Source organism: Phacochoerus africanus, chromosome 5 (assembly GCF_016906955.1).
Source record: "Phacochoerus africanus isolate WHEZ1 chromosome 5, ROS_Pafr_v1, whole genome shotgun sequence".
Lineage (NCBI taxonomy): Eukaryota > Metazoa > Chordata > Mammalia > Artiodactyla > Suidae > Phacochoerus > Phacochoerus africanus.
In genome coordinates, this window is record NC_062548.1 from 8,948,873 (window position 1) to 8,975,803 (window position 26,931).

The 26,931-nt window shown below is 54.7% G+C and overlaps 4 protein-coding genes across 11 annotated transcripts; 2 read left to right on the forward strand and 2 right to left on the reverse strand.

The window, feature by feature from the left end:
- Nucleotides 1-2,289: 2,289 nt before the first annotated feature.
- COPS6 (COP9 signalosome subunit 6) lies at nucleotides 2,290-5,237 on the forward strand. Its single transcript, XM_047779649.1, has 10 exons — nucleotides 2,290-2,403; nucleotides 2,616-2,741; nucleotides 2,954-3,085; nucleotides 3,698-3,786; nucleotides 3,884-3,946; nucleotides 4,256-4,303; nucleotides 4,378-4,492; nucleotides 4,581-4,673; nucleotides 4,771-4,871; nucleotides 4,979-5,237. Exons 1-10 carry the CDS (start codon nucleotides 2,340-2,342, stop codon nucleotides 5,117-5,119), a joined length of 972 nt encoding a protein of 323 aa, XP_047635605.1. The 5' UTR covers nucleotides 2,290-2,339; the 3' UTR covers nucleotides 5,120-5,237.
- A 236-nt stretch (nucleotides 5,238-5,473) lies between these two features.
- Nucleotides 5,474-13,073, reverse strand: MCM7 (minichromosome maintenance complex component 7). 5 transcript variants are annotated; one of them, XM_047779639.1, is made up of 15 exons: nucleotides 12,922-13,073; nucleotides 11,677-11,756; nucleotides 11,209-11,373; nucleotides 10,797-10,921; nucleotides 10,542-10,722; nucleotides 10,142-10,279; nucleotides 9,699-9,848; nucleotides 9,383-9,497; nucleotides 9,163-9,294; nucleotides 8,900-8,983; nucleotides 8,243-8,636; nucleotides 7,871-7,954; nucleotides 6,907-7,075; nucleotides 6,040-6,149; nucleotides 5,474-5,849 (listed from the first exon to the last, which is right to left on the reverse strand). In XM_047779639.1, exons 1-15 carry the CDS (start codon nucleotides 12,950-12,952, stop codon nucleotides 5,648-5,650), a joined length of 2,160 nt encoding a protein of 719 aa, XP_047635595.1. In that variant the 5' UTR covers nucleotides 12,953-13,073; the 3' UTR covers nucleotides 5,474-5,647. The 5 variants fall into 5 exon arrangements, with proteins under 5 accessions (XP_047635595.1, XP_047635599.1, XP_047635597.1 ...); XM_047779643.1 differs by lacking the exon at nucleotides 12,922-13,073 and adding an exon at nucleotides 12,372-12,390; XM_047779641.1 differs by lacking the exon at nucleotides 12,922-13,073 and adding an exon at nucleotides 12,211-12,340.
- Nucleotides 13,074-13,204: 131 nt separating this feature from the next.
- On the forward strand, nucleotides 13,205-17,230 carry AP4M1 (adaptor related protein complex 4 subunit mu 1). The gene is made up of 15 exons (XM_047779648.1): nucleotides 13,205-13,427; nucleotides 13,527-13,615; nucleotides 14,021-14,127; nucleotides 14,207-14,303; nucleotides 14,436-14,546; nucleotides 14,635-14,715; nucleotides 14,922-14,984; nucleotides 15,084-15,150; nucleotides 15,255-15,308; nucleotides 15,434-15,540; nucleotides 15,642-15,736; nucleotides 16,040-16,084; nucleotides 16,305-16,355; nucleotides 16,511-16,622; nucleotides 16,793-17,230. The coding sequence occupies exons 1-15, from the start codon at nucleotides 13,370-13,372 to the stop codon at nucleotides 17,012-17,014; spliced, it is 1,359 nt and encodes a 452-aa protein (XP_047635604.1). The 5' UTR covers nucleotides 13,205-13,369; the 3' UTR covers nucleotides 17,015-17,230.
- On the reverse strand, nucleotides 17,204-26,831 carry TAF6 (TATA-box binding protein associated factor 6). Of its 4 annotated transcripts, none has more exons than XM_047779644.1 (15): nucleotides 26,761-26,831; nucleotides 21,852-22,071; nucleotides 21,663-21,749; nucleotides 21,385-21,538; nucleotides 21,160-21,216; nucleotides 20,955-21,074; nucleotides 20,576-20,721; nucleotides 20,409-20,486; nucleotides 20,204-20,305; nucleotides 19,915-20,097; nucleotides 19,578-19,652; nucleotides 19,326-19,451; nucleotides 18,536-18,709; nucleotides 17,876-18,073; nucleotides 17,204-17,742 (listed from the first exon to the last, which is right to left on the reverse strand). In XM_047779644.1, exons 1-15 carry the CDS (start codon nucleotides 26,775-26,777, stop codon nucleotides 17,362-17,364), a joined length of 2,118 nt encoding a protein of 705 aa, XP_047635600.1. In that variant the 5' UTR covers nucleotides 26,778-26,831; the 3' UTR covers nucleotides 17,204-17,361. The 4 variants fall into 4 exon arrangements, with proteins under 4 accessions (XP_047635600.1, XP_047635602.1, XP_047635603.1 ...); XM_047779646.1 differs by having other exon boundaries at nucleotides 26,740-26,821; XM_047779647.1 differs by lacking the exon at nucleotides 26,761-26,831 and adding an exon at nucleotides 26,635-26,720.
- Nucleotides 26,832-26,931: the final 100 nt, after the last annotated feature.

Genomic DNA, 26,931 nt, shown 5'->3' on the forward strand with positions numbered 1-26,931 from the left:
AGTATTATATTAGTTTCAGTTATCTGACATAATGATTCAATATTCGTATATATTGCAAAACTGGTCCCCAGCATCAGTCTAGCTAACATCCACCCCATCCATAGTTACTTTTTCTTTTTTTTGTGATGAGAACTTTTAAGATGTACTCTTTCAGCAGCTCTCGTATGTGCAGTACAGTCCCCATGCAGTATCTTCTTTGCAGGTTCTCTGAGCAGACCCTCTGCTCTATGCCCCATCAGCCCAGTCACCTCCACCCTCTGGAAGGAAAATTGAACAAAACAACAGAGTGATGTATTGTGTTTAGTTTTGTTGGAAGGAAGAAAAAGAACGGTGGGATAGCTGCTTTAATTCCATCATTTCAACCGGAAGGTTTTGTTTTGTTGTTTTAGCCACGCCCATGGCATGCAGAGGTTCCTGGGCCAGGGATGGCCACAGCAGTGACAACCCTGGATCATCAGCTGCTAGGCCATCAGGGAACTCCCAACCTGAGGTTTTGGTGGTAGTTTTCATGCATGTATAAACCACTGATTCAATTTCAGCGTTATCTTTAAATTTCACAGTAACCACTGTTTTATGGGTTGTTATCTGAAAAATGTTTCAAAAGCGAAGGAATTCTTTAACAATTGAAACAGCAACACAGACGATCAACTTTAACACCAGAGTAATTCTTTTTTTAGCCTTCAAATCTGGCTGAGAAGCATTACACTCCTTAGCAGCTGCCTATTACTTAAAAGAGACACATATTTCTGACCTTATTTTTCCTAAGAGAAGTGAGCCGTATATAGAGAAGTGAGGTTCTTCCATAACCCTCTCAGTTGCCTGGGAGTTTTTTCACTCATTGGGGATTAGAATGAGAGCTCCTCTTTCTTTATTCTTTCCTTTGTTTTTTGTGTTTGCTTGTTGCTTTGGAGAGAAACGCTTTCTTAACTTCCCTTTGGCCAGGAGATCTCCCTCCCTGCAGGATTTCTCAGGCCTTTACTTTGAGAGTTGCTGGTCGTTTAATTTCCCTTTATCCAGGCTCTTAAATGGAGAGATAGCTTAATTCACACAAGTCACTATTATCACCAGAAAACATCTCTGGGCAGCAGAGTAGGCTCCGCAGGTAAAGGTACAGGTCTCTACCTGCTTTTTAGGAGCTAACACTTGGGTGTGGTACAGACACACCTAAAGAACCAGCCAAATTGTAGGGGCGACAAGACAGGGTAAAGGCAGTGTACACAACTTGCTCAGGTGTAGGGGTGGGGAGAGGGCTGGAGTGGGCTAGGTTTGCCGGAGGTGTTTTTTGTTTTTTCTTTTTAGGGCCGCACCCTTGGCATATGGAAGTTCCCAAGCAAGGGGTCGAATCCGAGCTGCAGCTGCTGGCCTATGCCACAGCCAATGTCAGATCTGAGCCCAATCCGTGACCTCTGTTGCAGCTTGTGGCAACGTTGGATCCTTAACCCACTGAGCAAGTCCAGGTATCGAACCCACATCCTCATTGATACTAGTTGGGTTCTTAACCTGCTGACCCACAACGGGAACTTCCAGAAGTGAGTTTTGAAAGACTAACGGAGACGGAGGGTAGAGGGAAGTTGGGAGGGGTTAGAAAATGCCAGGGATGTTCTCAGTGCTGTAGGTAATGAGGTGGAAGGAGGAAAGAAAGGATGTGTAGACCAAGGCACTCAGGACCAGGCTCCACTGGCAAACCATTCATTCACTCAAAAATCATTTATGGAGTTCCCCTGTGGCTCAGCGGGATTTGAACTTTTGTGGCTCAGATTACAGCTGTGGCGTGAGTTCCGTCCCTGGTGCGGGTACTCCTGCATGCTGTGAATGCGGCCCGAAAAAGAAATCATTTAGGTGCCCATGTGTCAGGTACAGTTTTGATCACGTGTTACAGTGATAAAGGCGACAGAACGCCCTTCGGTGGGGATGAGTGAGGCGTGTGCAAGGAACAGACACGAGAGCCAATGTGGCTGAAGCACGGCGATCAAAGGGCAGAAAAGCAGAGGCCAGGGCTGGCTGGCGGGCAGGGGTCTGATCTTACAGGGTCTTGCAGGTGGTTCGGAGTGTGGCTTTTACTCTGAGGGCAACAACATGAAGTTTCATTCATGCTGCAGCAGCCTTACAAAGTAGGCAGTCTAATCCCAGTATACTTTAGGACGATCAGGGTGCGGTTAAGTAAACTGTCCAAGGTCAGAGGCAGGCGAGAGGGGTACTAAGACCTGCCGGCTCTCCCCGCCCCAGGGCTGCCTGCGCGGGTCTGGGCAGGCGCGCGCCACGGTCGCACTGAGCATGCGCTGCTGCCTACGGAAGCCGGCAGGGAGGGGGCGGGGCCGACACTGGCGGGCGCGGGGGAAATGGCGGCGGCGGCTGCGGCGAACGGGACCGGAGGGAGCAGCGGGATGGAGGTGGATGCAGCAGGTAACCGACCGGGAGGGAGCGGCTTCTGGAGACGCCTTTGGGGCGCGTCAAGGCCTTCCTGGACTCCCGGGGAAGTCGGGAGGGCGGGTCAGCGGCGCGTTCCCTGGGATAACTTGCGGGAGGGATGTATGGCCCGACTCTGCTGGCTTCCCCTCCCATCTCCCGGGGGGAACGTGGGACCCGGACTCTCACCCTCTCTTCCAACTGCTTAGTCGTCCCCAGCGTGATGGCCTCCGGAGTGACTGGCAGTGTTTCAGTCGCCCTTCACCCCCTCGTCATTCTCAACATCTCAGACCATTGGATTCGCATGCGCTCCCAGGAGGGGCGGCCTATGCAGGGTGAGTGTTCGGCGTAATTCTCTGGCCTTCTTTTCCTGGTCACCTCCCCCAAACGGTGGTCCTTCCCTTTCCTTTGCTGAAGCCAATTCTTCCGCCGCAAACCACCGTTTCCCTAGTACTGGGTTCACTTGATCTCAGACCCTCAGGCTATACGGATTTATTAACTAAGTTTCAGGATTCCTTACCCTCACCTCTTGTGTCCTCTCCTCCAGTGATTGGGGCTCTGATCGGGAAGCAGGAGGGCCGAAATATCGAGGTGATGAACTCCTTTGAGCTGCTGTCCCACACCGTGGAAGAGAAGATTATCATTGACAAGGAATATTATTACACCAAGGAGGAGCAGTGTGAGAGGGGAATAGAGGTGGGGGAGAGGAGTGGGAGTTAAAAAAAAAAGAAAATCAGAATAGGGAAGGTGGAGAGGGTCGGGGGAAAAAAAATAAACAGGAGATGAGCAGAATGGAGGCCAAGTGAAGAGAAGGTAGCTGTAGAGATCTTTAAAAAAGAACGTATTTGGGAGTTCCCGTCGTGGCTCAGTGGTTAATGAATCCGACTAGGAGCCATGAGGGTTCGGGTTCGATCCCTGGCCTTGCTCAGTGGGTTAAGGATCCGGCGTTGCTGTGAGCTGTGGTGTAGGTCGCAGGTGCAGCTCGGATCCTGCATTGCTGTGGTTGTGGTGTAGGCCGGCGGCTACAGCTCCAATTGGACCCCTAGCCTGGGAACCTCCATGTGCTGCGGGAGCGGCCCTAGAAATGGAAAAAAAGACCAAAAAAAAAAAAAAGAACATATTTGGTTACTTCCCACAAAGTAAGGAGAAGATAGAAGAGATGACTTACTCTAAACTGAGCCGGGATGGGATGGGGAGAAGCTGGTTAAAATACACCAGGAGCTTCAAATTAAAGAAGCGATGTTTTAAAAAAAAAAAAAAATACTCTGTACTCTGGCCCTTTCCTCTTCAGTTAAACAGGTGTTCAAGGAGCTGGAGTTTCTGGGTTGGTATACCACAGGGGGACCGCCTGACCCCTCTGATATCCACGTCCATAAGCAGGTATACACACTTCCGTTTGCACGTTGGGGCGGGGGACAGAGGATGAGCGGGAGAAAAATGGGCCTTGGCACTCAGGTTCATATGCCCCCTCTTCCAGGTGTGCGAGATAATTGAGAGCCCTTTGTTTCTTAAGTTGAACCCTATGACCAAGCACACAGATGTGAGTAATACTGAGCCCGTGGCTACTTTGTCCTGCTTGTCCATTGCTATGCCTACCCAGATTTTAATTCTCATCCTGTTTTTTACTGTATTGTCTCTGTTGAATTGACTCTCCCTTCTCTTTACCAGCTGAGACTTTGGGTGTCATTTAACCTCTAAACTGCATTTCCCCCATGTACTAAAATGGGATAATTCCTACTTGTAACTTGGGGAGATAGAAAAACGGAATGTGAAAGGGCCAAGCCTGGTTTGGGGCCCTTCAGGTACGTGTGCTGTTACTAAGAGCTCTTCGCCCATCTCCTCTTTACAGCTTCCGGTCAGCGTTTTTGAGTCTGTTATAGATATCATCAATGGAGAGGTAATGCCATACCCTTCAACTCTCAGATCCTGCTCCTGGTGTTTCCTGCTTTTGACTCTCTCTGTGCCCTGTAGGCCACGATGCTTTTTGCTGAGCTGACCTATACCCTGGCCACAGAGGAGGCTGAACGCATTGGTGTAGATCATGTGGCCCGAATGACAGCAACAGGCAGCGGAGAGAACTCCACTGGTAATGCAGGCTGGAGGGGTTTCCTTCGCAGCGGGGGGTGGGACGTGTTGGCCCCATGCCTTCTCAGCCTTGGCCTGACCCTGTGTAGTGGCGGAACACCTGATCGCGCAGCACAGCGCCATCAAGATGCTGCACAGCCGCGTCAAGCTCATCTTGGAGTATGTCAAGGCCTCTGAAGCAGGTAGGACAGGTGTCCCCCTGACACTTGAACCACTTTTTCTCTCCTTCCTGGGGAAGCAACAGTATCACATTAATGCAGCCCTTTGCTGTGCCTTTAGGAGAGGTCCCCTTTAACCATGAGATCCTGCGGGAGGCCTATGCTCTGTGTCACTGCCTCCCAGTGCTCAGCACTGATAAGTTCAAGACAGACTTTTATGATGTGAGTATAAAACCCAGGATCAGGAGGGTGGGGCTCATGCCACCATTTCTGCATGCAGGACATTGGAGCCAGAGCCCCTGGGAAACTGGTTGTTTGTTTCCTTGCAGCAATGCAATGACGTGGGACTCATGGCCTACCTAGGCACCATCACCAAAACGTGCAATACCATGAACCAGTTCGTGAACAAGTTCAATGTCCTCTATGACCGACAAGGCATCGGCAGGCGGATGCGGGGGCTCTTCTTCTGACAAGAGGGTACTTGAAGGGGTGATGCACCAGGGTCGGACAACTGTTAAGGGGAGGGGTGCTCTACTCCCTTTAGAGAAACCGGTCACTAATAAAGGGGAGCAGCCCCTCAGCACCTCTTCTGGTGGCTCTGTCCTCTCTGTTAGGTACCACGCAGGTCTCTCATCTTGGATCTTGAGACCTTGACCCTGCGGGCACCATGTTGCCAAGGGGTGGCTTCTCTCTTACTGCAGCCTTGTGTGCTCCCTACAGTGTGAACCCTAGGAGGCAGAGGTACTAGTGGCCATACCTTTTTTTGAGACTAAGTGGCTGGGTAAGACAAATATGAGTGAAGTGAATCTTGAAAACTCACAAAATTCTGTTTTAACAGAAGGCAGCAAATCTACACACTTTATTAGCAAAAGGAATGAATACAGCAAGTGCAGCTGGGCCTCTCCCCCACCCCCCAGGGCATCATTAGGCCTTTAAAGGAAGGGGGGTTAGCACGGTAAGCCCAGTAGACAAGACCCCAGTGTCTCAAGAGGTCGGAATCAGACAAAAGTGATCCGGGTCCGGGCAGTATTGACCTGCCAGACATTTAGCTCCTCATACTCATCTAGGGCTGCCTGGAACTGAGCAGGTGTGAAGCCCCGAGATATGCAGCGCTGCTCTGCCTCAGAAAATCGGACACTTCGGCCCTCTGAGACCAACTCACGGACAGTGGCAAATATCACATCTGCCGGTCTCTGAGTCCTGGAGGAAACAAGCATGGGTGTGTAAGGCCAGGGTGTAACCAGAACAGCCAGTATCTGAACAGCGGTGGTCAGTGTTAGGGGTCTAAAGACCTGAGACCAGCATCACAGACATGGGATGCAGGAGTCACAGGATAACTGTTCTACTCAAGGTCAAGGCAACTCCGGACATCCTGCACTAAGCCACTCACCTAGCTGTCTGGCCCTTGTCACCCAGAAGCGAGTCCTTGGACATCTCCATCAGCCTTATGGCTTCGTTCACGTCTTCCTTCTCCACAGTGTCCACCATCCGCAGACGCGCCTAAGGGGAAGGTAGGGAGAGATGGGAACGGAGGAGGTGATGGAACAAAGTCAGGGACACCCCCCCCCCACTCCAGTTTTAAGATTGGCAACCCACATGTTCCCGCTCATAAATGCGTAGAGGCTCTGCCCCTCCCGCCAAACATCCGCAGTGTGGGGCCGGCACTGTCAGACCGAGACAAGTGCAATGCCCAGGGCAGCGTCCAGCAATTGCCCAAGTCTCCGCCTCTCAACACTGGCCAGTCCCGGTGTTCAGCTGTCCTGTGAGGGAGACCAGACCCTTCGGAACTCCACTGGGCTCCCCACCATGACAGATGGAGCTTGGGAGCTCAGCCAAGAAGGCGATGGGCAGAGGTTGCGCCCCTGGGGCTCGGGAAGTGCTAGCTCAGCAGTAGGTTAGGTTATCACACTACCTGCACGAACAGCACTTTGGAGCCCCCAGGACTAAGGTCCAAGGTGAGGGTGGGTTTCTAGCACAGGATCTAGGACACAGGGAGTGAAGTGAACCCCACCCGCCGCCTCGGTGAGGTCTGAGAAGCAGGGAGAAGGCCTTTCCCTCCAGGACGCTGTGCGTGCCCTGCTGGAGCAGCAAGTACCCACAGTGCGGTAGCACGGAGAGGACCACTATCTGCACTGTCAGCACTTTAGCCCCGGCAGGGCCTGGGAGGGAGGGAGGAGGCAGCGAGGGTGCGTTAAGGCAGGCTGCCCAGTAAGAGCCCAAACAGACCATCCTCCAGTGCAAGAGAGACGGCACTCACCAGCGCCGTGGACAGTCGCAGGATAGCCAGCAGGGTCCGGGCGGAAGTATACGTGGCATCCTTACTAGCCCAGGCCTCTCGCCGCATCTCCACGTATGCGGCGGTGATGTAGTCGGCCAGGGACTCGGGCACGGTGGGCTGCTTCTCCCGGCACATGGCTATGTAACGCCTGTGGGAAAGGAGATGGCAGGGTGTGTTTCTTCCGTATTAAGTTTTACCTTTGAGAAAACTCTTGGGGGTACATGTACTTATAAGTAGGAAAAACAAATTAATGTTGCTTGCTTAAAAATCACTCGTTTCTCCAAATGTCACATTTCAAATCACTCCCAACTTAAAATTAGGTCCTGCCCCTCCCGCCGAACATCCGCAGTGTGGGGCTGGCACTGTCAGCCAGAGACAAAAGTCAGGAAGGGCCCAAAGGAAAATGGTTTTTGCGTAAGACAAATCCACCTGTCTTAAGAGATGGTGAAGTCCTCTCCTTTAGCCATGTCACAAGTTAACTTCAGAAAAATAGACTGAAAATAGATAAAATACCTAGAGCTCTTGGGCAGACTCTGTGGAGAAAACAGTGCTATCAAGTATCCCAAGTTCCCACAGTGGTGCAGCAGGTGAATGATCTCTTGTGTCTGTGGAGACACAGGTTTGATTCCCAGCCCCTCGCGGTGTGTTGCTACAGCTGTGATGTAGGCCACAGCGGAGGCTTGGATTCGGTCTCAGGCACTTCCATATGCTATGGGTGTGGCTCCCAAAAGAAAAGTATCCATGCAGCAGGATCCAGCTTTGCCTAAAATCTGAACCCCTCTCAGCCCTGAGACAGGCAGGTGATGCAGGTGGTAGGAAAGGCAAGCTCTATGCGATGGTCTCCTGTGGCCAAGCAGGGGAACCCCAGGACAGAGAGAGATGCGCACACTGCCACACACACAGCGACTGGGGAACGACACCAGTCCTCACCCAGCTCTCCTACCTCATAAGCTTCATATCCAAAGGTTCAAACTGGGCGGGGGGCTGCCGGCTGTGCTGGTGCACGTAGGTGATGTGCTGGGCCAACCTGGAAGAGGGGAGGCAAGCATGAACACTTTTTTCGGTGATCCGCACTGTACCCCAAGTCTACATCTCGCTCCCTCAGCTCCGTGTGTCACAGCCCAGCAGAGACAAACTTCCTCGGAAAATGATCATCTGCATTTCAACCCTGACCCACCCTGAGAACTGGACCAGCCCCTTTTGCAAGAGGGAAATGCTCCAGTTTCCATGGGCTGACGAGGAGGTTTCCAATCCCCCGCCCCCAGAGGGTGTAACTGAGGGGTGGCTCCTTGGCTGTTGTGCTGCGAATATTCACCTCAAGTCATTGTCTCGGTCAGGCCGGTCCTGGATCAGCCAGAGGAGGTCAAATCGGGAGAGCAGAGCCGCAGGAAGCTGTATGTTCTGCTCCAGGCTCCGGCGAGGGTTGTAGCGTCCATAGGCAGGGTTGGCAGCAGCCAGGATAGAGCAGCGGGCATTAAGTGTTGTGAGAATGCCCGCCTTGGCAATGGAGATGGTTTGCTGCTCCATGACCTCATGGATGGCTGTGCGGTCAGCTTCCGCCATCTTGTCAAACTCATCAATGCAGCACACGCCCTGGTCGGCCAGCACGAGGGCTCCTCCCTCCAAGGTCAGCTCTCCACTCACGGAGTCTCTCAGCACGGCGGCCGTGAGCCCCACTCCCGAGGAACCTCGGCCTGTCGTGTACTGGCCTGAACAAGAGGGGACGGAAGAGAGGAAGTTAGCGGCTGTGTTTAGGAAGAAGGCAAAGGAAAGAAGAAAGGGGGCCAGTGAGGCGAGGCCTGTCCTGACCGCTCCGCTGACCCAGCCAGGCCGGCCCGAGGCGGCTGCAGATCCGTGAGGTGGTGGCGCTGATCACATCTCCATCCCCCACCCCGCCCAGAAGAGCACAAACGCGGAACGAGGTGGTCCTACTCCTGTCCTCGGGCTTGCCTCCCAGGGTCTGAGAACTCACTGCGGGGGGCCAGGCGATCGATGTAAGACAGGAGCTGAGACTTGGCCACTCCAGGATCCCCCATCAGACAGATGTTGATGTTGCCTGGAGGAAGGAGGCCCCCGAGTGACTTTTCTTTCAATCCAAGTTGTCTGAAAGCAACACTTTCAAGGTCTGCCCCCACCCCCCCCTCCCCGTGCCCGTGAAGCCGAGGCAGGCTTATTCTATGGCCTGTGGACACTGGAAGGTCCTTCCCCTTCTTCCTCCCAAATGCCTCCACTCACCCCTGATCTTCATGCCTCGAGGAGACTGGTCCACCCCTCCCACCAGCAGGAGCAGCAGTGCCTTCTTCACGTCTTCATGGCCGTATATTTCCGGGGCAATGGAGGCTGCCAGCTTTTCATAGAAATCCTCCTCTGTGGGAAAAAGAAGACTAAGTATTTTCCGGGAGAAAAAAACTGCTAGGGAGAAATTTGGATCCCAGTCTTTCCCCTGACCCCTCACCTGCGATTTGTCTCAGTTCTTCCCTGCTCAACTCTCCAGCCCCAGACTCGTCATCCTCACTCTTACTCATCTTCACAATCCGATGGGCTTCCAGGTAAGTTTCTGAGAGTAAACCCTTGAGCAGGACAACACCAGGGTATGAATGAAGTGCCTTTAACTTGCCCTTCCATGTGAGTCCCTGAGGAGTTCCTGACAGAACCCTCTGTTCTGCTTTGTTTGGTATTCTGTTGCTTGCTGACACTTTTCTCTGTGGGGCTGTTAAAGAGTGAGGAGATGAGAAAAAAGGGAACCACCGCCTCATTTTCAACTTTCTCACCTGGACCACCTGTCGGAACCCGGTGCGCAGGATCGGCAAGAAGATACCGGTGACACTGACATGATCCCCAGGCTGGGCGATCCTCGTGTTCTCTCCTTCCACCAGCACCGTGATGCTGCGAGGGATGTTTCCCACGGGCACTTGGTCACTCTGGGGAAGAAGGGTCCATGAGGCCTGCCCTTCTCTCCTTACACACACTACGGCCACTTCTTGGTCTGCTTAGCCTCAAGCAAGCTGACAAGAGGAAAACTAGGCTTTTTTTTTAAAACCCTTCCCAACTCAGAAAGTTCCAGTTAAACCCCGTCCTGCTCTCACTGACTTCTCTGCCTCGACTCCTCCCTTTTGTTCTACTTTCTTTCTTATGCTTCTGAATGACTACAGGAATCAAACGGACTCCCAAGCTCCCCCTTCCCTGAGCCCCAGACCACATTCCCCAAACTCACATGTTCTTGCATCTTCATCTCCTGGAATTTGATGAATTTGGAGCCACGTGTCTGAAGATACAGTCGCCCTCCTGAGCGGTTGGTCTGGCACTCCTGGCTCGGGCACATGATCAGAGGCATGAAAGTGGGAGACTGGATCTAGGATACAAAAAACAAAGCACCAGAGGAAATGAGAAAAAAAGGGGCTCCTTAGAGTTAGTCACCTGAATGACGTTTCTTCTCCGTGATAGAAAACATGGGATTGCTGAGTACACCAAGAACACAGAACGGATGGAAAGGCTATCCCATGCTGGAAAAAGAATGAAAACACACAGGTGTGTTTTACAATTAACAGATCAGTAATGACAACAGATAATCATCACAAAAGTAAACACATTCCCATTCTTTGCTCTATACATACCGGCTGGTAGGTCTCTGCCCCACACTGGTCACAAGTGTAAGTGGCCACCACCATTCTGGGTTTGACTTCAGAAACGCGAGTGACAATTCCACGCACAGTTACCAATTTCCCCACAGAGTCAGCCCGTACTTCACGGATCACACGAGGTTTGTTACTGCTCGGGCCTTGAAAATACAGCTCGCTAAGGGGGGAAGATAGTGATGAGCAAGGTGCTGGGGATCAAACCCCCACACACTTCCCCCTGAGCCCACTCACAATCTGCGCATCAGCTCAGGAGGGTACTGGTTTTGGGGGCTCCGGGCTGCCCCTGGGTCCCGGCTGCGCTGCTCCATCATCAGCCGGTGCTCAATGTAAACATCCAGGACATCTTTATTTACCACCTGAAAGAATAGGAAAATAAGAAAACTAAGTGGCAAGATAGGGAAAGGAGAGAGTATAAAAGGCTCGAGGCAGCAATCACCGCCCTTTTTGCCAGCTCAGAAAATACCTGAGTTCTCTTGTGGCACAATGGGTTAAGGATTCAGCATCGTTGCTGCTGTGGCTCAGGTTGGATGCCCGGCAAGGGAACTTCCATATGCTGTGTCAGGGCCTAACAACAGCAATAGAAGAAAATACCCGAGTAGCTTCTCAACAGAAACCTAAGTTTCTTGCCCTGCATTTTCCTCACCTCCCTCTCCTTGTACTGAGGCAGCAGCTCTTGCACAGCATCAGCGAAGAGCCTGGCATAGCGCTTGGTGTTCTCACAAATGGAGTCCACCAACTCAGGATCCTCCTCAGCGACGTCGTCTAGGTCTATGTACATTGCCACTTGCTCCCGATGAGCCAATCGAACCTGGGGGGGGGGGGAGGGGGAGGCAACAGAGCCAAGTTCACAGGCAAGAACCCATCACTGTGGCTCAACACACAAGTTACCACGCCTCCAAAGGACAGAAGGAGCACTGTGAGACAGAAAAAATACTCACCTCTCAGTTAACTCCTAAAAATACCTTTATTATTGTGAATATAGTACTGTTAACTGGTATGATGCTAAACTTGTCACTTAAAGAGAAAAACAGCCTTGCTAAAACAAGTCAGGCCACTTCTTAGTAGCTCCTTAAGCCACCACCCCATTTCCTCTACCTAACCTTAGACTTACCAACTGGTTCCCATACTTGAACTGCTTCTTGCCAAGTTCGTCATCTTGGTAGAACTCCTGTAGAAACTTCCTCACTTTTTCTACAAGGAAAGTGTAAAATCGTGACGATCAATCTTTCTTCAGATACCTTACTCCAAACTCCTCTGATTCACTTTCACTTAAAATGAGGTCTCTGAACTAATTAGATAAATGAAGATTTATTTAAACAAACCTACAAACTCCTTTTCCAAGTCCGTTTTTATCTAAGGGAGCAGAGGGACCCCTGGCAGTTGCGAATATTAGCCAACACCCACCCCCCAGGGGAATTCCACTCTCAGCCTTAGTTAGAAATCTCGGAACCCTTTTCCAAGGGCCTCCCACACCTGGCAACACACCCAGATCTCAAGACTCTCAGCTTTTCTTCCGCGCGAACGCTTCCCCTTTTCTTTCTGTCCCCTAAATCGCCGCTCTCACCGGGACCTCCGCCACCAGGCCCGTCCTCCGCCCCACCCCCTCTCCCGCCACTGCTTCCGCTCTTAGTAAACAAAGAAGCACATGGGCCCAGATGATGCCGCCGCCTCACAGCCCGGGATTCCTCCGCTCAGGGCGGGAGACCGTCCAGCGATTGGCCAGCTCCTCGAGGGCCACTCCGTCCCACCCCACCACTTCTTTCCTCGGTCTTCCTCTAAACTCCCCCATCCCAGGCACGCCCCCACCCTCAGTAGTTCTCTCCGCGGCCACCGCGCGGAAGGACACTGTTTACACACGACACACTCCAGCGGTGTCGCGCAACTTCCGCTCGCCTCCACTTCCGCTTGGAGGTTAGCCTGACGCGACCAATCCCGGCGCGCAGCGGCTCAGGCCTGCCCGCCCCCGGGGCTTCGGCGCGTCGCGGGAGGACGCGGCTACTCTTGAGTGCCTAAGACCGTGGAAGGAAGCGGGCCCGCGGGTGCCAGACCCTGAACCTTACGGCCCCTGGAAGCCTTGGTCTAAGGCGCGACCGTTCCTTCTGGAGCCTCCAGCCGGGGTGTCCGCCCCCCACCCCACGATACCCACTCCTTTCCCGGACCCGGTTACCAGCTCTTCCCCGACCCTGGCGCCTCGTACGCCTCCCAGTTACCGTAGGCCTCAGCCCCGACGCTTCCCGACCCTACCGTTGACCTTGCGCTCCGGGCCAGGCCCCTCAGGAACCCAACCCACCACCAACAGGTGTTGGTCAGGAACCTTTCCGCGCAGGACGCCCCTCCCAAGCTTGCAGACCCTCACCTTTCTCGAGAGCGTAGTCCTTAAGTGCCATTGCTGCCCAGGGCTGCGCGGCAGCAGCTGGCGGGCTCAGACCTCTCACTGCCTGGGCAGCAAAAACCGTCTGCGCCGCGGTCCGCAGCCGACCAACCGAAATTGGCGCGAAACGTCGCCCCCCATGTGACCAGCGCCGCTCTGTGCGGGCCAATCAGAGAGGAGGCCCTCCGCCCCGCCCACTCGCCACAGGCCCCAGCGTCAACCAATCACCGGGAGAACCTGGGGTGACTGACGGGGAAATGGCGCGGGTACTGAGAGGGAAAGGCTGAGCGAGGCGGGGCAGGCGCCAGGTTTCCCGCGGTCGGAGGAGAAGCCCTCTTAAAGGGCCAGCCCATTCCCGTCCTTTTGTTCCGGGGCCGCAGGGCGGGGCAGGCCCAACTTTTCGCTGTCTCCTGGTCTACCCTCCAGAACGACCATGATTTCCCAGTTCTTCATTCTGTCCTCCAAGGGGGACCCGCTCATCTACAAGGACTGTATCCTTGGCTTGCGGGGCGGGGTTGGGGCTGGGTGGGACTGGTGCCTCCGAGCTAGCCAGTGTCGCTGGCTCCTTAGCTGTTCTTCTATCCCGTCAGTCCGCGGAGACAGCGGCGGCCGGGATGTGGCAGAGCTCTTCTACCGGAAGCTGACGGGACTGCCCGGAGGCGAGTCTCCTGTTGTCATGGTAACCACTGGTGTGGGTGGGGGGTGGTGGTGGAAGGGATGCGCTCAGCGCTCCGAGGCGTCGGGGGCTGGGGTGGGGAGGGCAGTGCGGGGATCCTCCCAGGGCTCTTTCCCTGAGAGCTTCTACTTGGGAAGTGCAGTACTCCAAATGTTAATGGCAGTTTATTGAGCAGCAACCGTGTTCCAGGCACAGTTTCTTACACATCTCTGTCTTCAGCTACTCAATTAGTTGGTACTGTTATTAATATCATTTACACATTAGGAAGCTGGGCTCTAGGGAGGTTTCATATGTGGCCCCAAATCACGCTGCTAGTAAGTAGGGGAATCCGGATACTAGCCTCTCTCACAGGCCAGGAATCATTACAACTCTCGTTTCCTAATGCTTTTCCCCCTGCCTCTACCTCAGCACCACGATGACCGTCATTTTATTCACATCAGACACAACGGCCTCTATTTGGTGGCCACGACTTCAGAGAACATTTCTCCCTTCAGCCTCCTAGAGCTGCTCTCCCGGTGAGGAGGACAGGGCTGGGCATGAAGGCGTGGGGGTGGGAGAGGAGGCCGATATGCACACTCCATTGTGTTTCTGCAGGCTAGCCACTCTCCTGGGAGATTACTGTGGCTCCCTGGGCGAGGGGACCATCTCCCGCAACGTGGCTCTGGCCTACGAACTCCTGGATGAAGTGCTGGTGAGGTCTGAGAACGTCCTTCCCTGTCCCCTATTCTCTGAAGATACATCCCGTGGTTGGGAGACCAAGTCCACTCATTTTCACCCCTTTGCCCCACTGACCACCCAAAAAATGTCCTTCCTCTGCCCGCAGGACTATGGCTACGTACAGACCACATCCACGGAGATGCTGAGAAACTTTATCCAGACGGAGGCCGTGGTCAGCAAGCCCTTCAGCCTCTTTGACCTCAGCAGTGTTGGCTTGGTCAGTCAAGGGACAGAGGAGGCCAGCATGGACGAGGGTTGGTGGGGAGTGTCGGACCTGAGGATTGATTGCTTTGGGTGCTTTCCAGTTTGGGGCTGAGACACAACAGAGCAAAGTGGCCCCCAGCAGTGCAGCCAGCCGCCCTGTCCTGTCCAGCCGCTCTGACCAGGTAAGGGAGGGGTTGACAGGTGCAGATCAGAGTCCCGGAGCCCAGCTTGTCTTTCCATCTCCTCTAGACATAGGTGATCTCGTCCCTTCCCTTTCCTGTGTCCCCATCCCAGAGCTCCAGCCTCTAGTGACCTGTCCTTTTTGCCTGTCTGTGTTAGAATACTAGCCAGTCAGTCGCCACCCACCAAATCCCCCCCTCTTCCTCAGAGCCAAAAGAACGAAGTGTTCTTGGACGTGGTCGAGAGACTGTCTGTACTGATAGCCTCTAACGTAAGTGTGGGCCCCCAGCCCTGCTGCTGAGGACAGGTGGCGTTTGGGAGACATGTCGGGGAGGTCCCCTCTGCGCATGAACCTTCCTGGCGCTTTCAGGGCTCGCTGCTGAAGGTGGACGTGCAGGGAGAGATCCGACTCAAGAGCTTTCTGCCCAGCGGCTCCGGTGAGCAGCCTGCAGGCTGGACCAGGGTGGCGTTTGGGACTGGCTCCTTGGTGATGTGCGTGGTGGTCTTTGGTGGCTTTTCCTGATGTTCTTTTCTCTGACAGAGATGCGTATTGGCTTGACGGAAGAGTTTTGTGTGGGGAAGTCAGAACTGAGAGGTGAGGGTCTTTCCAAGGCAGCAGTCACTGCCACAGGTTTCATGGAGGCAAGTTAGAGTCCGATCCCCTCCCTGCCCTTTTCCCTCAAAATATGCGTTAGGAGAGGAGTCTTTCTCTCTTTCCAGGTTATGGGCCAGGAATTCGGGTGGATGAGGTCTCATTTCACAGCTCAGTGCATCTGGATGAGTTTGAAGCTCATCGAATCCTCCGCCTGCAGCCACCTCAGGGTGAGGTCAGGATCGGGCCAGCCTAGCATGTTCCATCTCCCGAGGGGAAGGGAGGCAGTTCGAATGGGAGGAGACCAAACTCATCACCGTTCCTCTCTGCTCTCAGCTGACGGTGATGCGCTACCAGCTCTCAGATGACCTCCCCTCCCCGCTCCCATTCCGGCTCTTTCCCTCTGTGCAGTGGGACCGAGGCTCAGGCAGGTGAGACCATTTCCCTTTCTTAGAACTTCCCTGGGGCCCCAGTTAATGTAATTGCACACACGTGTTTTATACACACATCTCAAGACTGATTACATAGGAGGGTGGTAGTCACAGGCTCCAAGTTGCAGAAGGCACACCCCCCCCCCAAGTGGCATGTCGTAGCTCACAGAGTTGGGTGGATTTCAGCCCTTCTCTCCTTCTTGGGGCACAGCAGACACAGCCACACCCGGCGGCCCTGCATGGGGGATGGTGCGATGCCAGCAGGCTAGGGCCTGAGTAACAGTATTGTTCCCTCTTACCCAGGCTCCAGGTTTATCTGAAGTTACGTTGTGACCTGCCCCCAAAGAGGTACGAGTCGGGGTAACCAAGCCTAGTTTATCTCCATAAGCCAAGATACCTGCCATTTCCACCTTCAGGTGCAGGCACCAGCCTCAGAATCTAGTCTGACGGCTCTAGAGTTTGGCAGGGGGTTGGGGTGGCACTTGTGCAGAACTCCAGTTGTGACATTAACGAAGACAGACAAGTCACTGCCTTCCCTGGGCTGACTCTGCCCCTTTCTCCCTTGCAGCCAGGCTCTCAACGTCAGGCTGCACCTTCCCCTGCCGCGAGGGGTGGTCAGGTGAGCGTGTGGGCACCATGAGCCCTCACAGAGTGGCTTTACCTGCTTCGCTGGACAACAGGATGGCACTGGGGGAGGAGAGTGGGCTGGCACTGGCCTGCCCCACCCCCGGAGACCAGGGGCTGGTCTTAGCGCCTTTCCTCTCCCGCCTCCAGCCTCTCTCAGGAGCTGAGCAGCCCAGAGCAGAAGGCAGAACTGAGGGAGGGAGCCCTTCGCTGGGACCTGCCCCGGGTGCAGGGAGGCTCGCAGCTCTCAGGCCTCTTCCAGGTATCAGCCGCTGGTTTTCGGAGGCCCTCTCCTTCCACTTCCATTTCCAGCCCCTGGCGCTTGCCCCTGAGTGCGGTGGGTCAGCGTGATTGGCTTCCTGGCCCCTCGGCTCCCCCGCCCTCCTTCCTCTCTGGGCCTTCAGCACCCTCCCCTACCTCTGCCCCTCACAGATGGATGTCCCGGGCATTCCTGGGCCTCCCGGCCCAGGGCCCTCCGGCGCGGCTCCTCTGGGGCTGGGCCCTGCCAGCCTCTCCTTCGAACTTCCCCGGCACACGTGCTCCGGCCTCCAGGTTCGCTTCCTCAGGCTGCCGTTCAGACCCTGCGGCAACGCCAACCCCCACAAGTGGGTGCGACACCTAAGCCACAGTGATGCCTACGTCATTCGGATCTGAGGCTCCCGAATAAGGACTCAGGCGGCAAGAGCGGGTCTGTGTCGCAGAAGGACGATCTTTTCTCCTCCAGTGTCCTGGCCTCTTGCTGTGGGTGTGGCTCGAAGAGTCCTGTGTCCTAGAGACTAAGGGAGCTCGGTGGGTTCAACCCTCCTGTGGGATCTGCCCTGGGAAGGACTGGGGGACCACAACTTAAAAATGAAACTTTTATTCTGAGGAGCTGGCTGTACAGTATCTAAAGAGAAGGTCACGTGGAGGAAGCTACGCCTTCCTTCCCTCTAGCGTGCGCGAGCCTGTGTGTGTATGAGTGTGAGTCCGGGGCAGAGAAGGTGGGCAGGCCTATGACAGCATCAAGGCGCAGGCTGAGGGGAGCCAGATCCGGGGGGCTGGGAGCCATTAGCCTTTGGAGTCCCCGGGGCGGGAGGGGGGCTCTCCCCCGCTTCGGGCTTCCCCCCACAGAGGGCGCTGCCCCCAAGCGGGGAGGGGGCGGAGGGCAGGGCAGGGGCTGGAGAAGGATGGGAGGTGGCGCCTCCCTTGCCCTCCCCTGTGGGGGGAAGAGAGACCACGATGTACTTCTGGACACTGCCGGGACCGGAGGGGGCAGTGCTGGGGGGCGCGGCCGTGGCGGTGGAAACCAGCTTGACGATGGGCTGCACGCTCGGGACGGTGGTGGTGACGGGCGAGGTTGTGGTAGAGCCTGAGCCGGGGGCCGAGGTGCTGAGGGACAGGACCTGGGCGGGAAGACAGGCAGTGCGTGTTCCCTCCCCACACCCCGGGCCTGGGAGATAGTCCCCTCGCTCCAACCAAACAATCAGCGACACGGCGACACCGCCCACGGTCTCTGCTTCCCCATGTTCTACTTACCTGCTGGGTGGATGAGGCGCTGGAGGACGATGACATTACAATAAACTTGGTTGGGGGAGGGGAAGGCTGAGGTGGGGCAGCAGCTCGTGCAGACACCAGTGTCTGGACAGGCAGTGCGATGGAGCCAGGGACCTTCAGCAAGCCAGGGGTCCGAGGGCCAGGCTGGGGGGCCTGTGAGAGGGTCAGCGTGGGCCGGGGCTATAACAAGAAGCAGCAGGAAGAGAATGTTGCCAAGAGTTCCCACTGTGGTGCCATACATTAAGACTCCAACTGCATTGGCTCAGGTCCCCAGTTTGGTCCCTGGCCCAGCACAATGGCTTAAGGATCGGGCGTTGCTGCAGCTGTTGGCGTAGGTCACAGCTGCCACTGAGATTCCAGCCCTGCCTGGGAACTTCCATAAGAAGCTGTCTCCATCTATGAAAAATATTCACCAGCTACAGAAAGAAGGGCTCTTCTTGCTCCTCAGTGGGTCTCACTGGGGTTCGGCCATTGTCACTAAGGGGGCCTAGACTCCCCCAAGACTGCTGGCTCGGGGGCCCTGTGTCTTGTGCTAGTGAGCGTGTGCCTGTGTGTCTGTGCCAGGACGGGAACCACCCCGGGTTCTCCACTTCGCCTCCCCCTCGTCTCCCCCTGCTCACCCCCGCCCCACACTGCACCGACCTGAGTGATGGTCAGAGTGGTCCTGTTGACCTGCTGAGCCTGCAGAGCAGCCTGGGCCCGGGCCTTGACCACATGGGAGCAGAGGAGGGGCCCGAGGGACCCAAATTCTGCCCGATAGGCATCTTGGTTGTCAGGTGGCGGGCGCAGCTTTGCCAGAACCGGGGCACAGTGTTTCTGCAGAGAGAAGGCAGAAGAGAGCCAGGTAGAGGGAGGGCTGGGACTCAGAACCTTGGCGGGGAAGGGGCGGCAAAGGAGGCCACCCATTGTTTCAGTGCGTTCCTGCTGGAGGCCAGCTGGCACTGGGGTATCAGTGTGTGTAGAGAACATGGGCGCCAGCTGGTGTGAGAGAAGAACATGCTGACTACACTGGTATCGTCTAGGGCCCAGCTGGTCCACTGGGTGTAGGCCTTGTGCAGAATAGGCTAGGGCGACACAGAAGCATCAGGGGCCATGCAGTTTCCAAGTCACAGGCTGAGTCTTAAGACCTTATTTCTCTGCCTTTTTTTTTTTTTTCTTTTCACAGCTGCACCTGCGGCATAAGGAAGTTCCTGGGCCAGGGGCTGAATCGGAGGAGATCTCGTATTTCTTTCTTGACTCCTCAGTGCCTCAGTCTCTCCATGTGTAAATCGATATGGGACTCGGAGGTGTGCTCTGAATGTATGAGGGAAGACTGGCAAAGGGAAGGGAAGGTGCTATATATACCCTTGCTAAACCCTGTTGTGTGTGTGGCGGGGGCGGAGGGGAGATTTGTGGGAAGAAGTGGGGGAGGGCAGGGGCGGGGCTTTGTCACCAGGAGGAGGCTCTGCACGTGGTCAGCCCCGATGCGGTCAATATTGCTCAGCACCGGGCCATCCAGGACCCCGCGGATCCGCTCCCCCTCCTGCTGTAGCCTTGGCAGAATTAGAGTCTTAATCACCTGTTGGAAAGAAAGGGGAGAAGCCAGGGCCCTGGGGTCACCACAGGGTTTCCTGGGTCCGAGGGTGGTGGCCCGCTATGACCTCCCAATCCCTCCCCTCCCCTAGTGCTCCCCCCAGCGTCTAACATCGTGTCCCAGCTCTGCCAGGCCTGCGATGGAGCCGTAGCGCGTTGTCCACGGGGTCTTCTCATCCACCCAGCTCTGTAAGGGGCCAGAAAATAAACCCAAATAAAGGGGCATGAAAAGCTAACTGGTAAGGACCCCAGTCTGTCATAAACACGCTTTCTCTGTAAATCATTAAGACACGACAGATGTGGCTCAAGTCCCAGTTCCTATCCCCCTGCCCGCTGCCCCTGGTTTTCCGTGTCGTTTACCGCAGCCGCACGGGTTTGGGTGAAGCTCTCGTCGTTCTGGTGACGACCCCCGGCAGGGACGTGAGAGGGCCCCCGCGCCTCCAGCTCACCTTGGTGAAGGTCTTGGTGATTCGAGACTGGATGTTGTTCGTGGTTGTGCTGAAGTGCTTGCAGATCTGGGCCACCAGGCGGGCGGCAAAGTCCCGGAGCGCCCAGTGATTGTCCACGTCGGGCCGCAGGCACAGCTGTCTGCTCACGATGCAGGTCATCACAGCTGGGATCAACTCGTGCACCTAGGGGAGAAGCCTGGAGTCAGCCGGTGCTGACAGGTGGTCCCCTGTTAGTGGCGGCAGGGTCCCCAAGGACGGGGATGGCGGCGGGGCAGGCAGGTCCACTCACGTATTTCTCTAGATACAGAGTGGGGTTGTCCATCAGCGCCTTCACCATGCGCATCAGGTAAATGAGCAGGGCCAGGTTGTTCTGCACGACATTCACGCGCACCTGGGGGACAGGACCCCTCACACGAGCTGCCTCTTCCACCGCCTCCCCCCTGAACCCCGGCCTAGGTCCTGCGTGCCCCTCCCCCTCCCCCGCGTCCTCTCACCCCCTCCGAGATGAAGGTGCTGAAGCGCGGGAGCATCTGGTAGAGCCCGGGGTCCGTGGCGATGCTCTGCAGAGCCTCCTGGGGTGGGGGGGGCAAGTGAGGAGGCGCCTGTCTCGGGGCCTCCAGTGGGGTGGGGGGGAGCCCCGCCCAGGGCTGTGGGGCCTCACCGCTCTCTTGGCCTCACACGACCCCACACAGGCTTCTGTGATCTCTTTGTAGTACAGCTGCTGCTCCACAGACAGCTCGTGGATGCTTCGAGGCTTCAGGCGCAGAGGGGCCCCCTCCAGCAGGGGCGGCGCCTTCTTCTCTTTCCCTGTGTGAATCAGGTTTGGAAAAGAAAGCTCTAGAGGAGGCCGCAGCACCGCACCGCACAAACCCTGACCCAACCCTCCCTGCCCCGGGGAGACCCGGTTTCCTTTAGGCTTCCTGATCCTTGTTGGGGCTCCTGGCCTGAGGTCCTGCCCCTTGCCCTGACCTCACCCGCTTCACAAATGAGCATCTGGCTTTGGGGCAAGAGCAGGAGAGGCCTGGCCCAGCAGGACTGACCTTTGCCGTCAGCTGGAGTGGCCCCCTGACCTTTGCCTTTCAAGGGGCCGTCTTCCTCCTGGCCCGGCTTGGCTGACTTCAGGGGCTCTGTGGCCTCAGCCTTCTGCTGCTCTTTGGGAGCTGGCGGGAAAGCAATCAGGGCAGGAGACGTGAAGGGAGGAGGAGGGGGAATGGGGGCAGGGTGGGCACTGGGCATGGAGGTTACCTGGAGGGGGGTTCTCTGGTATAGCCGGCTGGCAGCCTTCAATGCTCAACCAATGAGCTGCAAGGAGGGAAGGCGTCGAGGTGACCGGGTGTGGACGTCAGGAAGTGACTCCACCCTGACTCTCTCACAGTGAGGGCTCCTTCACTCCTGCGGTTCCTTGAACCCAGAAGCATCGCTCCTCCTTTCCCTCCTGCTAGGCCCCGGCCTCCCCTCCCCAGCTCCAACCTTTGAGGCAGACGTCCAGGGGCACCCTGGGCAGAGGCGTGTTGATGATGTCACTCAGATCAACCTCTTTCTCCTCGTAGAAGTAAAGCTCCCGGCCGCCGCCAGAGGCAAAGCGGAAAGGGATGAACTCCTGAGCGTGGAAGCCATACAGTGGCTACAACAGGAGGGAGAGAAACACTGGGATGAGAAAGGAGCCTGTGCAGGCGTGGCGGAAGCAGGTACAGTGTCCAGGAGGCCTCGGCACCCTGCCCCCTCTTAGTCCTGTGCGTCCCCGTCACCTCCACGTTCTTTAGCTTCAGTGCATAGTCAATGTCACTGGTGGTGAGCTTCTGCCGCTTCCCCATGTGCATGAACTTCAAGGCATCCTGGGAATGGGAGGACAGACGTCACCCCGAGACCCTGGGGAAGAAGGCGGCCTGGGCAGCACCCTCCCTACAACGCGGGGCTGGGCAGCGGGGCCAGGGTACCTGTGCAATCTCCTTGATGCGGTAGCTGACCTCATCTGTCAGCAGCTGGCAGGTCTCCTCCTGAATCTGAGCGATGCCCATGGACTCGGCCACCACCTTCATGGACTCCGAGGGCAGCACGGTGTTGCTCAGCTTCAGCTTCTTCTCCTCGGCCATTCTGGAGCCCCTCTTCCCCTCCCCTGAAGGATGAAGCTCCAGGGAGGAGAGATGGAGACCCTGGCTGGGGGGGTGGGGTGAGGAGGAAGCGTGAGCATGACACCCAAAGAAGAGGAGCTGTGTGGTCAGGAGAGGCCACAACAAAGGGAGGACAGTGGAGATGTTGGGAGGAAGAGGCTGGGGGGTGTCATGTCCATCCCTATGGGAGTCAGTCGCGGCTGAACAGGAGGAGGGAGCACTCGGATGCAATCCGACAGTTTCCTGAGCTCTGATTCTAAGCCAGGTACCATACAAGTGAGATCTAGTAGGAGGAGGATCTCAGCTCTCAGTTTCCTTTTTTTTTTTTTTTTTTTTTTGGCTGCACCTGATGCATATGGAAGTTCCTGGGCCAGGGATCGAACCCGAGCCACAGCAGCAACCTGAGCAGCTGCGGTGGGATTCTTAACCTACTGTGCCATGGCAGGAACTCCAGCTCTCAGTTTAAACCCCAGCCCTAGCGCTTCCTAGCTATGTTACCTGGGCAAGTACTTAAACTTTCCCCGCTTTGGGTTCCTTCTCTGTAAAATGTGGAAAGTGTCTTTTTTCCCCTAAGGTTGTTAATGTGCCTGCCTTCATCTTTCTTGCCCTTTCTTGCATCATTATTCATGCTTGACAAAGATACCGTATTGGTTCAGTACAACCCTCCCTCTGAGCCTATATGCCTATACAATTGAATGGGATGAGAAAATGCAGTCATTTCTCCCACCTTAAAAAAACCAAAACGGGAGTTCCCGTCGTGGCGCAGTGGTTAACGAATCCGACTAGGAACCATGAGGTTGTGGGTTCAGTCCCTGCCCTTGCTCAGTGGGTTAACGATCCGGCGTTGCTGTGAGCTGTGGTGTAGGTTGCAGACGCAGCTCGGATCCCGTGTTGCTGTGGCTCTGGCATAGGCCGGTGGCTACAGCTCCGATTAGACCCCTAGCCTGGGAACCTCCATATGCCGCGGGAGCGGCCCTAGAAAAGACAAAAAAAAACCAAAACAAACAAACGAAAAAAAACAAAAAAACCAAAACGGTGGTCCTTCCATATGGTGGAATATTATCCCTTTTTAAAAAGGAAGGAGGGAGTTCCCCTCATGGTTCAGCGATAGCGAACCTGACTAGTATCCATGAGGACATGGGTTTGATCCCTGGCCCCACCCAGCGGGTTAAGGATCTGGCATTGCTGTGGCCGTGATATAGGCTGGCAGCTACAGCTGCAAAGTGAACCCCTAGCCTGGGAACTTCCATATGCTGCAGGTAAGGACCTAAAAGTAAATAAATAAATAAAAAGGAAGGAAATTCCTACACACACTGCAACACGAATAAAACTTGAGAACATCATGCTCAGTGAGATAAGCCAGTCACAGCAGGATAACTACTATGTGATTCCAATTACATGAGGCTCTTGAGGAGTCGTCAAATTCATAGAGATAGAAAGCAGAGGGGTGGCTGTCAGAAGCTGGGGAGGGGAGTAGGGGCAGTTACTGTTTAACAGGAACAGAGTTTCTCTTTTACAACATGAAAGGAGTCCTGGAGATGGATGGTGGGGAGGGTTGCACAACGATGTGAATGTACTTAATGCCACAGAACTTAAAAGTGATTCAGGAGTTCCTGTCGTGGCGCAGTGGTTAACGAATCCGACTAGGAACCATGAGGTTGCGGGTTCGGTCCCTGCCCCTGCTCAGTGGGTTAACGATCCGGCGTTGCAGTGAGCTGTGGTGTAGGTTGCAGACGCGGCTTGGATCCCACGTTGCTGTGGCTCTGGCGTAGGCCAGTGGCTACAGCTCCGATTTGACCCCTAGCCTGGGAACCTCCATGTGCCGCGGGAGCGGCCCAAGAAATAGCAAAAAGACAAAAAAAAAAGTGATTCACTCAAAAATGGTTAAGAGGGGAGTTCCCGATGTGGAGCAGTGGGCTAAGGAGACTGCAGCTGCTTGGGTCGCTGCAGAGGCATGGATTCGATCCCTGGCCTGGCACAGTGGGTTAAAGGGTCCGGTGTTGCTGCAGCTGTGGCATAGGTCACAGCTGTGGCTCAGATTCAATCCCTGCCCGGAGAACTTCCATGTACCGTGGGCGTGGCCATAAAAAAAAAAAGTTAAGATGGTAAGTTTTATATGTATTTCACAATTAAAAATTAAGGAAAAAGCTTTTTATTCCACTTTTCTGCTAGTGATACTCTGGTTTTCTTTGGCTCCTTGCAACAAAACTCCCTGAAAGACTGTTTTATCTCTCTTTCTAATTCCTCTCCTTTTCTCTTGAACCTACTCCAAGCAGGCTTTTGACTCCTCTAGGTCCTTGAAAGCACTCATCAGGTCACTGTGGGAGTTCCCTGGTGGCTTAGTGGTTAAGGATATAGTATTGTCACTAGAACTTTCACATGCTGAGGCCACAGCCAAAAGAAAAGTCGCAGAGACTCCACATTGTCAAATCCAAAGTCCTCTCAAATTTCCCCATTTTATTCTACCTCTTAGTGGCACAGAGCATAGTTGCCTGCTCCCTTCTGAAAACACTGTCTTTACACCACTGCCACCCCACCTTCTCTTGGTTTTTCCTCCTACCTCATGGGCCACTCTCTCTCCCTTTCCTTTACTGGTTCTTCCTCTTCTTATCTGCTTGACGTCGGAGTCTGCTGGGCTCAGTCCTTGTATAGCTATGAGCTATACTTATTACCTTGGTGACCTCAACCACTCATAGCTTTCACTATCACAGGCTGAGGATAGTAAAAAAAATTTTTTTGGCCTCACCCGCAACATGTGGGAGTTCCCAGGGCAGGGACTGAACCCACACCACAGTAGTGACCCCAGCCACAGCAGTGACAATGTGGGACCCTTAACCTGCTAAGCCATAAGAGAACTCAAAGAAGACAGCATATTTATATTCCCAGCCCAGAGTTTTCTTCCTAACTCCGGACTTCTATATCAAACTGTCTACTTAAGGAGTTCCTGTTGTGGCTCAGCAGGTTAGGAAGCCAACTAGTATCCATGAGGGTGTGGGTTTGATCCCTGGCCCTGCTTAGGGGTTAAGGATCTGGCATTGCCGTGAGCTGTGGTGTAGGTCACAGATGCGGCTTGGATCCCAAGCTGCTGTGGCACAGGCCGGCACCTGTGGCTCTGAATGGACCTCTAGCCTGAGAACTTCCACATGCCGCAAGTGCAGCCCTACAAACAAAACAAAACAATCACACACAAAAAAACCTCTTCTAAAAATGAACTCCTGATCTCCCCATCTCCATCTCTTCCAGCCTCAGCTTTCCTCATCTTCACAGCAATGCCATTGGTCCAGGTGCTCATTCTTTATGTGAGTCCTCACATCAAATCCATCAGGTGATCCAGCCTGATCCATTCCCACTGCATGGCCAGGTCACCCTCATCTGTTTCCCAGGGAACTTCACTAGCCTCCTGACAAGGTCTTACTTCTTCCATTCTTACTCCCTATATCTATGCCCAACATAGCAGCCAGAGTGATTCTATAAAAATATAAGTCAGATTGGGTCATTTCTCTGCTCAAAACCCTATAATGGCTCCCAATGTGCCAGAGTAAATCCCAAATCCTTGTTACCATCTACAAGGTCCTTGGTGATCTGCTCTCCCCCATCACATCTCTGACCTCCTTTCCTTCCTTCTTTCACACTGATCCAGCCCCACTGTCCTCCTTGCTGTGATGGCCTTTGCTCTGTTCCCTCTGCCTGGAATGCTCTTCCCCAGATGTCCCTGGCTGCTGATTTCTATCACCCTATTCACTACTGCACCCCACCTCCACTCTGCTTTAAAAAAATTCCCACGGAATTTAATATCTGCTAGTACACATTGTATTACTTCTTATGACTACATCTCCCTTTTCCTCACCGTGTCCACAGAGATGTTCGGTGTTATGTTCACTGATGTATTCTGAGACCCTAGAATGGTGCCTGAGACACACTAGATACTCAGTAATAAACATTTGTTGAATAAATGAATGAGTTGTAATACTTAAACATGTACGTGCTCAATAAATACTCGGTACCACTATTATCAAATCAACAAGACATAGGTCCAAGCTCGGAATCTACTTTTGTGGCCGAAAGGAAAGTGGCTCGCTTGAAGTTGGCATTAGGAAAGCTAATGTCAAAAGTGTTTAGGACTCACTGTTGGGTGTAGGTGGGGGGCAGGTGTGGGCCTACTGGAGGGGGCGGGAAGATGAAGGTGAAAGAATTTAGTTCTCAAACTATCCCAAGTCTCCTCCCCCCTTTTATAAGCCTTATCTGCAGGGAACACACTTATTCAACACATACTCTGTGTCTGGAGCCGGGTATATAGGAGGCGATGGTGTCCCAGTTCCCTGGCGAACTCCCATTAATCCTGCAATACCCTGCGGTACCCTCTGCCAGTAAAGGCTCACAAAACACGCTACGGCCTTAAGAAACCTCAGGCCAGTGTAGTCAGCAGGAAGGCTTCACTGAGGGTTAACTTGACCTAGATCCATGTGGCAGTCTCCCCAACAGGGAAGCGGTTCGAAGGTCCCCGGGCAACGGGGACGGCGCGAAAGAAGGCGTAGAGAGCCCCCCTCATCCCCCCAACATCCCTCCAGTGCACACACAGAGTCCCAAAGCGCAAGGACACACAACCAACCGTCCTCCTGCAGTCCCCACTCGGGCCCTTCAAAGGGCCTAATCCCGGGTACCACTCAGACCCGCCCCCGCCAGCCGAGCTCCCCGCGCAGGAAAAGCCTCTCACCGCCGCCAAAGCGCCGCTCACCCGGCGCTCGGCGCCATGTTGGCCCCGCCCCCTCCGGGCGCAGGTCCTGGCAGCGACCGAGAGCAGCTCACGGCCCCTTCCCCAAGCCAGAATAAGCCCCCTAGGCTCACGGCCTGAAACAATATAAAAATGGTGTCTCTGTGCCTACGTGTAAGGAGCACACCCTCTTGA